The 17272-nt window shown below is 37.6% G+C and overlaps 1 protein-coding gene across 1 annotated transcript; it reads left to right on the top strand.

Moving 5' to 3' along the window:
- The first annotated feature begins 113 nt into the window (after nucleotides 1-113).
- On the top strand, nucleotides 114-16777 carry LOC140224770 (very long chain fatty acid elongase 4-like). Its single transcript, XM_072301348.1, has 8 exons — nucleotides 114-316; nucleotides 466-789; nucleotides 5615-5805; nucleotides 6704-6787; nucleotides 8066-8122; nucleotides 11048-11153; nucleotides 14344-14480; nucleotides 15051-16777. The coding sequence occupies exons 2-8, from the start codon at nucleotides 720-722 to the stop codon at nucleotides 15234-15236; spliced, it is 831 nt and encodes a 276-aa protein (XP_072157449.1). The 5' UTR covers nucleotides 114-316; nucleotides 466-719; the 3' UTR covers nucleotides 15237-16777.
- Nucleotides 16778-17272: the final 495 nt, after the last annotated feature.

Below are 17272 nucleotides of genomic sequence, written 5' to 3'. Positions count from 1 at the left end.
GATTTTTCCTCTCTTAGGCAAAAGTTATAATTATCGAGAGACTATTCCCTACTCCGCAAGCAAATGCACTGCGTTCGAACTTGAACTTGGCGAGACGAAGCCGAAGCACAGCGTGATGAGGAAAATCGGATTTATTTCCAAGTTCGATTTTTTTGCGCGCGAGTATATCGGCTCGCTTCTCTTCAATCATTTGTAGTTTCGGGCAGCTCATCACTTCGTGCATTGCCTCCATCGAGTCTCAGTCACTCTCGCGCCATTTTCAGTCGTACCACGATTCATACATCCTTCTTCAGTGATCCAAGAGATAAAACATTTTGTAAGACAATTATCAGCATATTTCCAGAATTAATGCCAGTTTATTTTAAAACATTAGTATATTTAGACATCTATCGACACAATCCTAGGATTTTGGCAGCTTGTTTTAAAAAAAATAGTTTAGTAATACCTTGATTGAAATTTTTCCAGGACTTTCATCCGTTTATTTTGGAAGATCACTTCAGTGAAATATCGATCAACACGCGCTCAGGACTTCCATTAGTTTGTTTTTAAAAAAAAGATCAGTTCAGTAATAAATCGATCAACCTATTTCAAGGATCTCTATTAGTTGTTGTTTTAAAGAAAATAAGTTTAGTAAGACACTGATCAACGCGTTCCCCGGATTTTTATTAATTTGTTCAGAGGATTATTTAAGAAAGTTGAAGGATTATCAAGACTGCAAGATGACCCAGCTGCAAGGAGGAAGTTGGATCCAAGAAAAATTAGACATCCTCAAAAGTGAATTCATCGAAGGTGAGTTAGAAACGTATTTACCCCTCAGCTAAAAGATGTTTTTATTTCGACTGTCAAGTACAAAACCATGTATTTTCGTTTGCGACGTTGCAGATTTCCTGTCATACATTATTTTTTCATTGAAAAGTTAGTCAACGTATTTTCTTAAAAACTTCCTCGATTTTTCTCCCCTGTTAGTAAAATTGTCTGCATTTTTAAAACAAAAAGTTGCAATGAAAATTTTTCTCTAGAGATATTATTTTGACTTGAACGTCGCTTCTTGTCAATTTTTTTTTTTTTTTAGTTCAATAAACTGGTTTTTTTCTATCGTTAAGTGTAATTAACAATAACAACACAACGTTTTTTAAAGTAAAAAACTGGTTTTTAGTTCAATCCGAACGGATCTAACTAAAAACAAGAAGAAAAAATCCAACATGAGTATGTTGGAAAAGCGTGCCGAATAACTGAAATGTTGGACAAATACCTCTTATTTTCACGTCTTTGCTTTTTGCATCAATTGGTACTTTTTGCTAAATTTGGGAGAAAATATTGATTCATGAACGTTGAATGTAAATTAATTGTAAAGATTCCGTCCAATTATCTTGATTTTAAGCTGATATGCGGCATTTGCGCACGACCGTGATTTGGGCGAACTGCCGTGCATCGAAATCGCGTTCAGTTAATCTCTTTGGATTTCGAACTGTAACTTCTCTCCTATTCGGCTGATTTGTACAAATGAGGTCTCTTTTTATTTGTACTTCAACGGAAAGTAAAGAAAAACTCGCTAAATAGACGGAAAACAATTTTTGAGAAAATTTGGTGGATCCTGGCATCACGGTGAATGGTTAATCGGTTAATCGCCTCGCCGTCTTATATTGCCTTGCTCGAAACCGGACACCCAAAGCTATATCGCGAGATAACTGTAGTGGTTTAAGTGGATTTCGGCAGGGGCCATGGTTAGTACATAGTATAATGAGTCACGAGGCTCATCACAGATTGCACTTACAGTGCAAGACGCTCATTGGCTATAGAGTTTTGGCGGGAAAGAAGGTTCTAGAGTTGAGTCCTCCGAGCGTAAGAAAGCTCCTATGAGGTTTCTGTCAAATTGAATAATACGGTTTTGACAGAAAAATGTTCTCGAGGGTTTCCAATTAGCAGTTCATTAGATTTTTTGGTAAAAGACCATCAGGGTTTGACAGTGTAATGGTTCAAAGACAAAGAAACGGGTGCGAGGAAAAAAGTATTTGGACGACCCGTTGAATAGCATTGGTTGATCTGTGTGCTGTACTATGGTACATCCGAGTGATTTCAAAAAGCGAGCCCTACTGGCACGCTTAAAACCAAATTTTGACGAGAGGAATTGTCGCTTCAAGTCAAAATAATGTCGCATAATAATGCATGGCTTGTTTCTCTCGAGATAAATAAAATAGGAGCAGACATTTTGAAACACCGCGAAGGAGATACGTCGTTCCGCACTTTAGCCATCGATTTGATTTATGAGCTTTCATTAGTGATTTCTTTTTACTAGAAATGGAAGTTACTTATGGAATTTGAAAAATATGGACATTTTTCCGGTGATCTTCGCAATTTTTTTTTTCAAATTAGAAAAATAAAATGGAAATAACGCATTATTCGACACTATTCTGATGCAAGGAGGAGGTTTTTTTTCTTTTTTTTTCATTTAGGCACAATAGCGCATGACAAAGATAGAATACCATCAGAACAGGGTTAAAGAAATCATTGGCCTAGCTTCAAATAACTATAAGGTAATAACTATAGGGTTTTCAGATAAGATGATATGAACAATGATAAATGGGTTGTAACATATTTGTCTCACTCGATTGGGGTAATATATCGAAGGCCACGATGCAAAACCACGTATCTCCGTTTGCGACGTTGCAGACTTCCTGTCATACTTTATAATTTATTTAGGAAACAAAATGAGTAAGGCACTGTGCATGAACAACATCAGACATTTTTCCCGATGCTTTGACTACTCGCTCCCTCCACATCAGGTCTCCTGTCTCCTCTCAACCTTTAAAGGGGGTTAGGAGGGGGGAGGTCGGGAGGTGTCGAGCAGTCATAGATCTTTCTCATCCTTAAGTATTTGACATCGTTTGTGTCCATTAGAGACGTCAGATTAAACGTAAGTATACGGCCGGATTCATAGTTGTTTCATCAGTAGCTCCTTTCCTCTGAGGTCCCTTATAGTTTAATTTACAATTAAGGGAGATTTAATGGAGATCCTTAATATAGTATCCTATTAACGACAATTTTTGCAAACCTTCAGTAAAATTCTGTAAATACATTCTTAAAATGGTTCTCAAGTAGGGATTGCGATGATTTGCCATTATAAAAAGTACAAAATAAGGTAAAGAATACATTGCAAGTTTTGTAAATTAGAGGATAGGTTTGCACCTACCTTAAAATTTGTGAAAATCGAATAATGACTTTTTCTCCCATATTTTGTACTTTTTGTGATGGCAGATCACTGATTCGGAATGAAAGGGTAAGTGAAATTATGGGCGTTGAATACAACATAGTGCATGATGTTTTCGCAAAACAGCTTGTCTGGTATGTGCATGCGCAAAGGATTCCAGATGATATGTTACCTAAGAAGGGTCTGGATTGGGTCCCCCCTGGCAGAAAACGTAGAGGACGCCCTGTTAAATCGTGGATTGAGGGAATAAGGCAGGAAATGTGGAGATGCGATCTGCCGGAGGAGCTCTGGCAAGAACGCTGTCAGTGGCGGTTGGGTGTCGCAGAGCGCACAGAAGCGCTGTAAGAGCGACTTATTAGTAGTTAGTAGATCACTGTAATCCCTTTCAAGGATCCATTTTAAGAGTGTCACTACTGAATTTTGCTCAAAGTATTCAACAATTTTCCTATTTATGGTGCTATGTTAAAGATTCCTCAAACCTCCTTCAATTACAATGTAAAATGCACGGCCTTGCAGGGATAGGAGCTGTTTAAGGTGATTCAACGGATGCCAGTTTTTGTGTCAGAGCGACGTGCTATATATAGCATCGATTCGTTCTACGATTTCAGCTACCTGTGATTTTTTTCAAAATTTGAGATCGCACTTCTGTTGTCATGAGACGAAAGAATTTATGTACCAAATTTGACGAAGAAATTCAACGTAAGAAAGGCAGAGTTTTTTTAGAGGAAAAATAATATTTTTCCTCCAAAAAACCCACGTTGAATTTCTTCGTCTTTGGTACATAAATTCTTTAGTCTCATGACAACAGAAAAGTGATCGCAAAATTCGAAATATAATATATCGTACGTCGCTCTGACACAAAAAATGGCAACCGTCGAATCACCTTAAGGGATGACTATGAATATCGTCCTATGCCTTAAACCAGCCTCAAGTTATAATTTGGTTTAAAGAGATGGTTTTTTGTCGACAACTAAAACACAGCTCTTTCAAAATAACGCCACAATGATAGTTTTTTGCCGGTACTGAGGACCCATCTCCGGTAGACGGTTGAATTCAACAGGCAGTTGCCAAGCGATACTGCAAAAAATTGGCGTCTGTGACTGAGGTTAAAGGTAGGTGTCAGCGACTCCGTCTTTCCGGTTGTGAATGATTTACCCATTCAAGGATCTCGGATGCCGCCAAGTGGTCGATGGACCAATGAGTCTTGCTCATGATCATTTTTTGAACGGAAATTTTTTGAAGAAGGAAAAACAGTCGTCTGAATTTCCGTTCCAAGTCCTAAAAATGGACTGCTTCACAAAAGGAGGAACTAATTTTTTTGCCTCATCCTCAAAAACACCTACCTCCATCGAGTTACGGAGCTCTTGCATGCGTGAGGGATTTGCGATTTAAGTACTTCATCTTACGTAAAATTCCGCGAGGAACACGATGTTGCCACTAGTTTTCTCTGAAATTAACTCCGAGGCTCAAAAGAAGCTCTCAAAGTGAAGGCTGTAATGGAGGGTATATCCCATGCTACCCTGAGAGTCCACCTCCCACCACCTATCTATGTCGAGAGAGACTCTCTATGCAAAGATAGGGAGCAAATACATTAGCATGGTCGGCGCATTGTCATTTTTGGAGTTCCTAAATAAAGAGGCGGTCTTGTTAATGTATTTTCTCCTTACCTTTGCATAGCGATGGTGAAACTACCAAACCACGTATCTCGGTTTGCGACGTCGCAGACTTCCTGTCATACTTTATTTTTTAAATGAAAAACTACGTAATGTCCAGTCTTGAGAATTTCTATGATTTTTCCTCTTCGTGCGAAGAAAATTTTGTGAAAATTTCAAGGAATGATATTGATTTGGTCTATTTCAAAAAAATAAAATGTGAGCGTAGATTTTTAAACACCGCAAACGAGATACGTGGTTTGGTAATTTCACCGTCGATAGAGCGTTTGTCTTGATACAGAAGTGGACTCCCTAGGGTAGCGAGGGATATCCCTTCCATCACAGCCTTCACTTTGAGAGCTTTTTATGAGTTTTCGAGTTGATTTCAGAGAAAACCAGTGGCACCATCGTGTTTTTCGCAAAATTGTACTCGGTAGTCAGTATTTTAATCGCAAATTCCCAACACATTCAAGAGCACAATTAATGGAAAATTTAATTTTTCCATGACGAGCGAACATAAGACTTTCCTCCTTTTTTTGGGAGGGGGGGGGAGAAATACGGTTAAGGTTTTCAGCTGAAAGTGCCTGTAAGAGTTAGTAATATTGAAAGGCAAAACTCAAGCCTTGACATCAATAAAAGATTCGTTTCTCTGGGGAGAGTTCCACCATGAGCAGATATTTAAGTGAGATAGTACGATTTGTTGAGTCCCTGAAATATTTTTAACGGTTATGTTTTTTACATTTTATTTTTTTAGATGATGTTGTGGACAACTGGTTCTTGATGAGTAGTACTTGGCCAATTGTGACTATTATTGGTGTATACTTATTCTTTTGTCTCAAATGGGGTCCCAAATATATGGAGGATAAAAAGCCTTTCGAAATGAAGTGGATATTGTTGGCATACAATTTATTTCAAGTTATTTTGAATGGAAACCTCGTATGGCAGGTATGTGTATGCTTTTCTATATTTTGCCACTATATTTTCATGATGTAGATGGCTGAAGTCGAAAAATGCGCACGCATTCAAGACAATAACGTTCCAAGTATGTTTCATTTTTTACAAAAAAAAAAAAAAAAACTAAAGTATTTAATTTACATTTTAAATCAACGTATTTAAAAGAGAGAAAGAAACTCACAAATAATTTCAATAAAAACTAATTGTTGGTTTTTTTCATTGAAAATTTAAATTTAAAAGGAACTTTGCAACGACCCGCCCGGAAATACGCGTTTTTTCCTTCAATCATCGGTGTGGAGGAATTTAGCCGCCGGAGTTGACTGGGCACCCACCTTTTTTTACTGAGAGGAGATTCAATGTCTAATTTCAACTTTTTTTATCTAAATTTTTGAACGGACGAACTTCGGGTTTGTTTATTCATTGACCTTTGTCGATGTGTTTGAATATAAATCCCGACATTAAAATTAATTTAAAAAAGTAAATTTGATGACATTTTAGCATAAATTGTAAGAAAACTATTATCATCAAAATTCTAAGAAATTTTTATAAACAATTTCAAAAAAATTTTTAAAAAAAAACCAAATTTCATTCTCTTGGCCTCTGAACAGAGGGCTCCAAATCACGCGACTTTCGAATAAAGTGATGAATCGTGGCCACCATATTTAAAACGCGGGGTTGGTTCATTCGTTAATTGTAAGAATAATTGGACTTCAGTTTGCAATTAAGAACTATAATTTCTGGCTTACCCGGAAAAACTCGTATGTGCATAGGGAAACTAATGGTACTTATGTTGTTTTTAAACTGAGCTGGAATTTATAGTTCCTAATTGCAAAATGTGGTCAAATTGTAAAGGTTTACTCTTGATTTTATATAAGTCTGAAATTTTCAGCTATTCACAACTCCTGGAAGTATGAGCTACGTTTCGAACCACGTGTGTAACCCTCTTGGAAAGAATAATCCACTCTTCATGTCTGTAAGTATGTCTATCTATAGTGCTTTTTTTACAGACATTTGTCTCAAGATATGGTAAAATTGATGCTACCATTACGAATAAATTATTCCAGAAACATGATCTTGGTTTTATTTTCAAGATCAGATCCTACGCTATCGATCAAGACCAGGATCATTTAATTTTCTTTAAAGAATGCAACAATATGATAACTTTATTGAAATATGGAATATATTGTCGAATGAGAGTTTTCAATACACAATTTCATTCGTAAACATTCATCAGGGAATTTTCAATGATATTGCAGAGGTAATAATTGTATGAAATAGTGATAGGAAATTTGCATTATTGAGGGCAAAAGTATGTAAGACACAATTTAAAACACTTTGAATATCAACCTGACCTTTAAATAGATTTAGAGAGTAGCGCAGATGGAGATTATAGTTTGTGGACTTGAGACCCACGAATACATTCCTGTCAAAAACTCCTAAGTGATAGCATTTCCCTTCACTAAATTGTCATATCTTCGTCAATATTTGAGCGGTTAAAATAGTCTTGGTTTTAATTGATATCTTGAGAATTGATCTCCTAAGTGAGATCAAGATTTTTGTCTTCGGCATTCTCAGTTTTAAAAATGGCGGATTGCCTATTCGCCAATGGTCACCGGACAAGGTATGAATTTATTGAAAAACTACTTAAAAATTTTTCGTCGTCAAAATCTCACGTAACAAGCGGTAAGTCCTATGGGAATTCTGGAATTCCAGTTCCAAGTGAAATATATTCATGTAAATTTTACACTAATCAAATGAAATCCAAGGCACACAAATGACTCTCTTGTGTTTATGCAGTTGATGAACATGAATGGAAACTTACATATTCTTTAGGAGTTGATCTCTATAAGAGATGATAATTGTATAGTCATCTCCAAGAGCTTGTTTGGAGGAGAAAGCACATAAGGAGTGCTGTGCCGTGCCAAGGAAGAACGCCGTACGAGCCATTAGATGATGCCAACTTTTCCCTAAAAAAATCACAAATTTTTAGGATAATGTTTGAATATTCTTCTTCTGATTTTTCAGAGAACTCCGTTCGCAATTTGATCTAAAAGGTCTGAGAATTTCAAGGAAAAATATTTATAACTTTCTTCCAAAGCAAATATTTTCCGGGAGGAAATTTGGCAACATTCGAATGTCTATACAGCGTTTTTACTTATAGCACGGCAGTGTAGTGGTGTGTGTCTCCTCTAGTTTCCCTCTATATGAACCGAATTAATCAACCATTGTGATAACGGATGTATTCTTTTAGGTTTGTTCTGGGTCCTGGAACTACCTCATGTTGAAAGTGACGGATCTGCTCGCAACGGTAAGAGCTTAGTTTTTAGGTTTATCATGTTAAGACCCCATGCATTTTCCGGACCCTATTGATTAAAACAAAGAGACATAGAATTGATTTTACTGTATTCAAATTACTCCGGTTTTTTGCCCATATTTTGATCAAACTATCAGTTGATATGAAATGATCATAGAAGAGCCGCGTGTAATATAATTTACAATGAAAAAAAAAACTGGAAAAAAAGTATTTTAGAAAAAATCTTCCTCACGATCTAGGAGCAACTGTGTAAGAACAGTTGAGAAAAAGCTAGGTTGTAAACATCAGAACAATCGATAACAGGTTTTATAACTGGCTCGGAGCACTTTCCGCTTTTTGCGCTTAAATTATGAAGATTTCACGACAGCGTTGCCGCGTTGGGCAAAACTTTTAATCAAACAAGCCATGCCTACTAACAATTTTTGTTTTGTTTTTACTTTTCATTAAAGATTTCTTATTACACAGAATTTATTCATATATCTTTACGCAATATTTTCTGTGCTAATTACAATGGTTTGGAGTCTTTTGACTCTAAGACGAGAATCAAGCATCCCGAGGCAGGACGATCGAATTTTATAATATTTACCTGTAAAATGAACCTACAAAAATTGATGATAACAATATATAATCTAGCGTCGAGATTATTACGATGTATCACAATGAACACATGATGTTTATGAATGGGCCTGTTGCAAACTTTTGCTAGAGCAAAACTAAGAGTTGTTTCCTACAGATAATGCCTCAAAAATCACGATGAGCGCATCGGCAAAGTCTGAAATGCACTCATAACTTCACAATCTGCGTAAGAAATTTGCGGTTTTTTGAGCTTCCCGCTTCGAAAACGATACTACGGTACAGGTGAACATTTTGTTAGAGGAGTCGTTCCATTGGCGACAATACTCATCATGGCCGACGCCAGTCCGCCAAAACACGTGTGATGGGACGAGATAACACTTGAACAGGATTAAACCATTAACAATCGGCGTGTTTACGTTCATATTTTCCTCGCCCGCCTTAATTGACCTTGAACTCTCCTCGAATTACGCGAGGAACTGCGCAAGCGTCGGCCATGATGAATATTGCCGACGATGGAGCGACTCCTCTAACAAAATGTTCACCTGTGCAGTAGTATCGTTTTTGAAGCGGGAAGCTCAAAATAACGCAAATTTCTTACGCAGATTGTGAAGTTATGAGTGCATTTCAGACTTTGCCGATGCGCTCATCGTGATTTTTGAGGCATTATCTATAGGAAACAACTCTTCATTCTGCTCTAGCAAAAGTTTGCAACAGGCCCATTGTGCGATTTAAGAATGTCTATGTTTCTACCCTTGCATTTAAGTCTCCGGGAAATAACATCTTGCCTCTTCATATAAAAACCGAATTTACTGCTCATTCAGCGATCTCAAGGGAGTAAAGACGCTATTGGCAGGTAGTGCTATATCAAAGAAGATAATTTTATGAAGGAACATCGAAATTCCAGTACAGACCTGCTGACAGAAAAAATCAAGCGTATATAATCGCCAAAATCGAGAAATTAATATTTTCGTCAAAAACCTCTTTTGATATATCACAGCGAATAATGATCGAGCATATGGTGAAACTGCAGAAGTGCGTATTTCGATTTGCGGCAATGCAGACTTTCTGCCATACATAATATTTTACATAAAATACAACTAATTGTCATTTCTTGAAAACCTCTGTACTTTCTTTTCTCCGTGCGAAGAATATTCTGTAAAAATTTCAAGCCATCATGTTGGTTCGGTCTCCGTTTATAGGAAGTAAAACAGGAGTGGATATTTTGAAACACTGCCAACCGAGATACGCATTTTCGCAGTATCTCCGTCTGTATAAGTCACTCATCGCCTTAAACGAGAAATGCGAATAGCATGATGAATAGAGCAGATGGCGCAGACTATGACAATTTTACCCACTGCGAAACGTCACAAGTGCGGCCGTATGCCGAATCATTTTCCGTGTACATACTTTGCACAGGCCCGCCACAAGGGGGGGGGGGGATACTGGGTCCTTGGTACCGGGGCCCGGGCCCTGGAGGGGCCCGTGACGCAGGTGACAAACCACTACGAATTCATGTGTAACCCTTGTCTCGTAAGGAAAAGTGAAAAAATTACCCTAAAAATTCCGCAAAAGGTGAATAAAGTTTCAAGAACACGCTAGGGCAATATAACATTTTTCTTACTTTTTTAGAGATTTCTATCTATTTTCAAGATTTTGAGTATATGTAGAAAGATATTTTTAGTAACTGAGTTTCATTTTCTTCCGTTGTCGGATGCTAAGAGGCTCCTGTCTGGGCATCCTCGTCTTCAATGGCTCAACTCCCTTGCCATAGACGTACGAAAGGGGAGTCCAGGGGGGCCCGGATCCCCCTAGAATTGGAAAGTATCATCTGCCCCCCTCAAAAAAAAATTTATAAATGTTTTGAATGCATCAATTCGAAAGTATTTGGTGCTGAAAGTAAAAAAAGGCGTAATTATTCTGCAGAAATTGATGCAAAATCTCCATCATAAGAGCTTCAAAATGCGTCCAAATAGATTTAAAATTTCAAAAATTTCCCGGGGGAGGCCCCCCGGACCCCCCCTCTGTGCTAGGGGCCCGGGCCAGAAAACTGGTACCAGGGCCCGAGATGGGATGTGGCGGGCCTGACTTTGCATGAAGTAAAGGAACATATCGCACAGTAACTTTACGCAAAACGGGATCTCAGACTTTCCGCTCAAATTTCATGGAAGTTTTTGACCGTGAACAATATGAGCAAAAATTTCAAGAAATATGCAGATAGCAGAGCCGCTGAAAGCGCAGGCAAAGATTGAATCATCAAAGGATGTCAATACTTCATGCATGCAAATTTACATTGTGACATTGAGCACAGAGAATAAAATGGATTTTTTTCCTTGTTTCCCATAGGTATTCTTCGTTCTCAGGAAGAAACAATCTCAAATAAGCTTTCTTCATGTCTATCATCACACTCAGATGGTTTTCATAGCATGGGCTTACCTAAAATATCTGAAAGGTGAGTTTAGTTGATTTGAAAGAACTACGCTTTATCGACTACTAGGGGTCCACCCCCTGGCCGCTACGCGGCCTGACCTCCAGGGCGTTTTTCACTCTTCTAATCCCCCTTCCTCATCCGGTCCATCGAGCGTCTTAAAAAAAATGATTTTATTAGAATAGAGAGGATATGCCAACGCCCACCAGAGCTTACATCCGAAAAATAAAATTTAAAAAAAAGTAAGTAATAAAATAATAATGACACCCGATTATAATGCTGACTCGTATCACCAGCACTCTCAGAGGCACGTTTCACTCAGAGTAGTAAAAAAACCTAAATTTTTCAAAATTGCCACTCAATTAACTCCCTACTAATTGCCACGAATTGTAATTAACTTACTCTAGCATCTTTACGACCCCTAATTGGACGTATTTCTGTTAAACGGAACTAAGCGCCAAATTGAGTTCCTTTTGAGCATTTTAGAATCCCGGATAGCACGTTCTGTCAAACGGAACTAAACGTCATGGAAAAGCATTGCTTGCAAGTTGCGTCTCGCTACACCCGCCAATCCAAGGTCCCCTCTCCCTTCTTCCCCTTATGGCGCTTAGTTCCGTTTGATAGGAATACGTCCAATTCTGCATTACATTTCCAAAAAGGAGTTGGCCACTTTCTCACGATGAGAAAAATAAAAATAAACACAAATAAACAAACAAACATGAAACTTATTTGTAAAGTGCGTGCTGTGAAAAGTCACCCACATGTAGCTGTGACATTTTTAATTATGCCGCTATTTTCCTCCAATAAGCACGAAGCAATTCCTCCATATTTTCGGGCAGCGTATTTTCCCTTTAGACTGATTTTATTTTCCTGGCAAATTTTTTCTCACTCTTAGTATTTTCCCCGCCATTAACATATCTAACTTTTTCCTCCAACTCTCCCGTGAAGGACTCGTGACGTGAGCCACCGTGAGTCATGCTCTCCAACATTACGTCGCACAGGGGACCGAGTCATTAAGAGGGGTCGGACATGACATTTGTGACTCAAAATGTAAATTTTGATATTTATTCCGTCACACTTCAAATTTTAAGTAGTGTTTCCAAAAGAAAATTTCACGAAAAAACCAATGGAGCCACTTTTAGACCTCAAAGGTTTGTATAAACGGTGTTATAAGCGTTTGAAAATTTGTCCGACCTCTCCTATTAACTCGATCCACTGTGCGTCAAGCTGATTCTTGATCATGTTTTAGACCCACAAAAAAGGCAGTGAATTTTTCCTTCAGCACAATAGTCGTCTCTTACGCGTCTTTTTTGAATTTGGAATTTCCGAGTCTCTCGTTGAATGAAACAAATACCTGCACAAAATTCAATTTTACTCGCGTGTTTCTAATGTGTTCAGGTGGTTTCTCGGTACTGTACAGTGAAAATCACTCACGATTGATTGAAGTTTGCAAATTTACACGCTCTCCAAAATTACTACATTTGGACCGCGTCAAGCAGAAAGGAACCTAGCCACATCAGCCATTGCCGAATTCAATTGGGCAATTTAATTTTTTACATGAAAAAGGTTGTGCGGATTTTTTTACAAATTTCAGTGAATTTTCTGCATAATACAGAGAAATTCCTTAAAATTTTCGAAGGCATCCGCACAAACGCACTCTTGTAAAAAATCAAATTCCCCAATTAAGTTTGGCAATAGTTGATGTGACTTGGTTCCTCTCTGCTAAACGCGATGCCTATTTTCAGCTTTTCAGCTTCACCAGGAAAAAGAAGAGGAGTTAAATTGAAAGAACCTTGACAGGCGTCGCGAGCAGATACAACGTTTGTTTATCGACATTTTTGCAGATGTGATTCTGTCGCTATTTGTGCACAGGCAGAATTTGCATTTAAATGAATGGGCCATATCCACAGAGGGATTAAGCACATCTAAGTGGTTGTTGAGTTCAATGGAGCTCTGCGGACCGATTATTGAAACTGATGGACAAAGCGATAGACAAAGAAGACATAGGTAATATGGAGCGATCCTATTGGTTGACATGGTTGGTTCTTATAGACTAAGGAAGAAAATGATGGACTAACTGTCGGGTCTTCAGTGGGTTTCCGTTAGTTAGTCCATTACCTACCTTCTATTTCCATTGCCACCATCTGCTTCCACCAATAGGATCCCTCCAAATCCCTTTTGTCGCCTTTGTCTATGGTTTTGTCTATAAGTTTCAATAATCGGCCCGCTGGGTGGTTTTTGCCAGTCTGAGTTTTAATCGTTGTATTCATTGCACTTATCGATCAGTGGCGAGGCGTGAATGTATCGAGTATTGATATTTCCCCATTGGTAGCTATGATATAGAATCGATTACTAAGGTGTTCGCTGCGAACACCCTGATTATCGATCCTTTTCCATAGGTGTAAATGGTAGATCAATCGATTTATCGCAAAACACGCCAGCGGGCCGATTATTGAAATTGATAGACAAAGCGATAGACAAAAAAAAAACATAGGGAGTATGGAGCGATCCTATTGGTTGAAATGGGTGGTTTCTATAGACTAAAGGAGAAAATGATCGATTAACTATCGGGTCTCTCGTGAGTTGCCGTTACTTAGTCTATTACTTACCTCCTTTGTCCATTGCAACCACCCACTTCCATCAATAAGATCCCTCCATATCTCTTTTGTCTTCTTTGTCTATAGCTTTGTCTATCAATTTCAATAATCGGCCCGCAGGCCACTGTTATCGATGGCCAAACTCCGAAACTGCGAGACCACCGTTTGCGACGTTATACTTGCCCTGTGGTTCTTTGGTGTTTCTTAAGGCAACTAGTCCACGAAATTTCTTGCAAACCTTATGATGTTTCTTCTCCGCAAGCAGAGTATTCTGTAAAAATTTCCGGAGCGGACATTTGAAACATTGCAATACGTGGTTTCAAACATACGCCATTGAGATGTGTATTTTCTAAACTCTCATTGTAAATATAACTGGTATGCTCAGCGCTGTCAAAGTTTTTGACATTGCAGGCAAAATATATGATTTTAATAGACACAACTGAAGAGGTTCTCGGAGGATCAAAACATTTTCATTAAAATGCCTGTTTCGCAATCTTCATGTGTGATAACCGATGTGTGATAATACGCAATAAGATTGCGAGGAGCTGGCACTATGCCAAACTTTCGCCTGCAGATTTTTTTCCAAATGCACTGACGAGAATTATTCTGAATTCCAGGTGAACACTTTGTGCTCATTGGTGCACTGAATGCCTTCGTACATGTCGTAATGTACTCTTATTACTTTTTAGCAGCTCTAGGACCAAGCGTGCAAAAGTATCTTTTTTGGAAAAGATACATCACAAAACTTCAAATTGTAAGCTCTATTTACAAATTAGCTTCTTTACTTCAGTTTTTAAATTCTAGTTCGCTCAATATGTTTTCATAATTTTTTTCAAAAAAGGAAAGAAAGGAGGAGATAATGATAATCATCATGTTAATAGCTACATTACTAACACGTAGCTTTGTCTACGACGCTGTGGATTTCTCGTTTCATTTCAATTTTAAAAATGAACGGCTTACAAAGACATATTAACTAACGTCATTTCTGAAATTCCTCTAGAATTTTTTTAATACCGAGCAAAAGATATTTTGCATATATAAATAGCGCAGTTGCCGTGTTCTTTTCATCCTAATTGGAGCTTGGGGGGCTTGCAAACTCTAGAAAACACAGTTCAAAAAGAAGGAATAAAATATTATTTAAAAACGACCATGCCAAAAATGAAAAAAATTCTAAATTGTTAAAAGAAATAGCAATTTCACACTCTCTGTTGATACACAAGGGGACGAAACAGCCAGCAAAATTCGTATTGTATGAGCGGCTCGGGCCCTTAAGGTTAATTATCACATGTCCAATATTGACACTGCCTTTGTACTTGTGTTCTAGGTTCAGTTCCTGATGGTACTGGCATACTTCTGTGCTTTGATATGGTTTCGATGTGGAGTCCAACGCTCGCTCGCCATCTACTGCGGACTGAACGTTTTCTTTTTCCTTATTCTTTTCCTCAATTTTTACTCGAACGCTTACAACAAAAAAAGAGGAGTCCGCGCCGCTCGGAAAAAAAGCCAATAAGCATACTTCCGTTTTTTAATCGCTGTCAATTCATTCAACTGCACGTAAAAAATTAAATTGCTGATGTAACAATTCAATTGAGAAAAAAAGTGATGACATTGTTTCAATGTAGATTTTACAACAAAAAAATGCTACTTTAACCACCCCGTGGTTAAAGTAGCTTACAATAGTGGTTACAGTAGCATTATACTGCTGTAAAATCTACGTTGAAACATTGCAGTCACTGTTTTTAGCGATTGAATAGTTTATTCAGCAATTCAATGTTTTCCTTGTGCATAAAGAGAACTTTGGCTGAGAGTTCGGCTTACGTTCCTCTATTGAGAAGTTCTGGAACGTGTAAAATATCATTTTCCACAGGGTGCAGTTTCATTGGTAATGATTGAAGATTGAACTAATAGATGAAAAAAAACCGTCGACAAACTTATCTTACATTGAAGGGGAAAATGTGTCTTTGATACAGAGTCGTTTTTTTAAAATTCAATTTAAAACATGTTTTTTACCATTTCTCAGTGCGGAACTGAATTATGTAAGATTTGAGTACAAATCAAACGAGTTTTGATAGTAAGCTCGAAACTTCTAAATGGGTTGGGTCCGATGCTGTGTTGTCAGTTCATCAACCTGGGCTCAGCCGTCAAATTGATGGAACGCGATGATCATACAGGATCTTGACATTTTTTTCACCAATACTATTCCCTCCTAAACTCTTTCAAAATTATCTATCAAAGAATTGCCGTTTTTTATACGCATGACGTCATGACGTATTGGTGCGTTAAGACTGAACGTCAACGAAACGATGGTTATGTTCGCAACCGAGATGCTAGGGTGTAAAAACTAGTTCTGAACTTTGGAATAAAATTTGGTTTCGATCGGCTATGGAGCGGTGCGTGAGTTCAAAAATTGAAAGGATCATAATTTAAAAAGTGACATTTAAGCTGCTTTTCTTAATTGGAGGCTACTGAAGTCCAGAAATTTTATTGGATTATCTTTTAATAAACCCTCGTTTCGAAGAAGAGGGGAAGGGCTTTAGTCCCTGGTTATAACTCGCTCCGACGTTATGAAAGTGTCTCGGTTTGCGTGGTTTACGTTCAATTGAGGACTACATTTTACAACTAGGAACTACAATTTCAGGCTCATTTGTAAAAACACTTATGTTCATAGGAAACCTAATGGCACGTACGTTGTTTCTAAACTCAACCAGACATTGTAGTTCCTAATAGAAAAATGTTTTCTAAATAATAATGATAATCATGAGACTACTTAAGTCATTATAAGTCTGTGCTGTCACAGGGGTTAACACCGGTAACAATATGTATATACCCGGCATAGTTCTTGCTTTGATATTTATTTTGAAGATGTGTATTTATTTTTAGTTCCTAGTCGATGAATGGGTTGATGTCACCTAGGCACATCCCAGGTGTTTGTTTAGTTTTTTACCTTGTTTGATTTAATTTTGTTGCCTTAAGTCAATTGTCATGCTATTTTTATACTTATATTGCTTTTGTAATAAAGAGACAAAATTTGAGTGCAATCACTCATTCAGAGATGAAACTTTTTTCGTTAAATTTTCAGATTCTCAGCGATTATCCGAATGAGGAAATAATAATTACGTAACAAAAAGACGAGGAATGTATTTATATACGTCTTACACACCACATCTTTCATTAAGTAAAAAAAAATATTTTCATTCCAGGAACAACTTTTATCAAAATAAAATGTGCACGATAGATCTAAGAACCCGGTCATTGCTGAGTGAGCTTCAATTTGAATATAAAAATAACGCAGATATAGTAAATATTTTTACAGTAAGATACGTAAGTCTTTCTCAATTTCCATTCTTTTAAAGATGTTCAAGTGTTGACGAGTGAAATTATCTATTGAGCATTGACTCCGCATAGGAATGAAGTAATCTGTCTAACTTTCTATTATGGGAAAAACACCAAATGTTACGCTGGTACAACTGCGCGCACAAACGTATTGGTATATAACTTAAAGATAGACCCAATACATTACTGCTGTGCTATGAAAAAACGCCATAT

This window comes from Bemisia tabaci, chromosome 6 (assembly GCF_918797505.1).
Source record: "Bemisia tabaci chromosome 6, PGI_BMITA_v3".
Lineage (NCBI taxonomy): Eukaryota > Metazoa > Arthropoda > Insecta > Hemiptera > Aleyrodidae > Bemisia > Bemisia tabaci.
Note: the sequence above shows the minus strand (reverse complement) of the source record. Positions and strands in the feature narration are given on the sequence as shown.

Excerpts from the sequence above, each read along its gene's own strand:
- LOC140224770 (XM_072301348.1), top strand. The coding sequence starts at position 720 with ATGACCCAGCTGCAAGGAGGAAGTTGGATCCAAGAAAAATTAGACATC. Across the intron at positions 6,788-8,065 it reads ATAATCCACTCTTCATGTCT|GTTTGTTCTGGGTCCTGGAA; the intron begins GTAAGTATGTCT and ends GTATTCTTTTAG. Across the intron at positions 8,123-11,047 it reads TGACGGATCTGCTCGCAACG|GTATTCTTCGTTCTCAGGAA; the intron begins GTAAGAGCTTAG and ends TGTTTCCCATAG.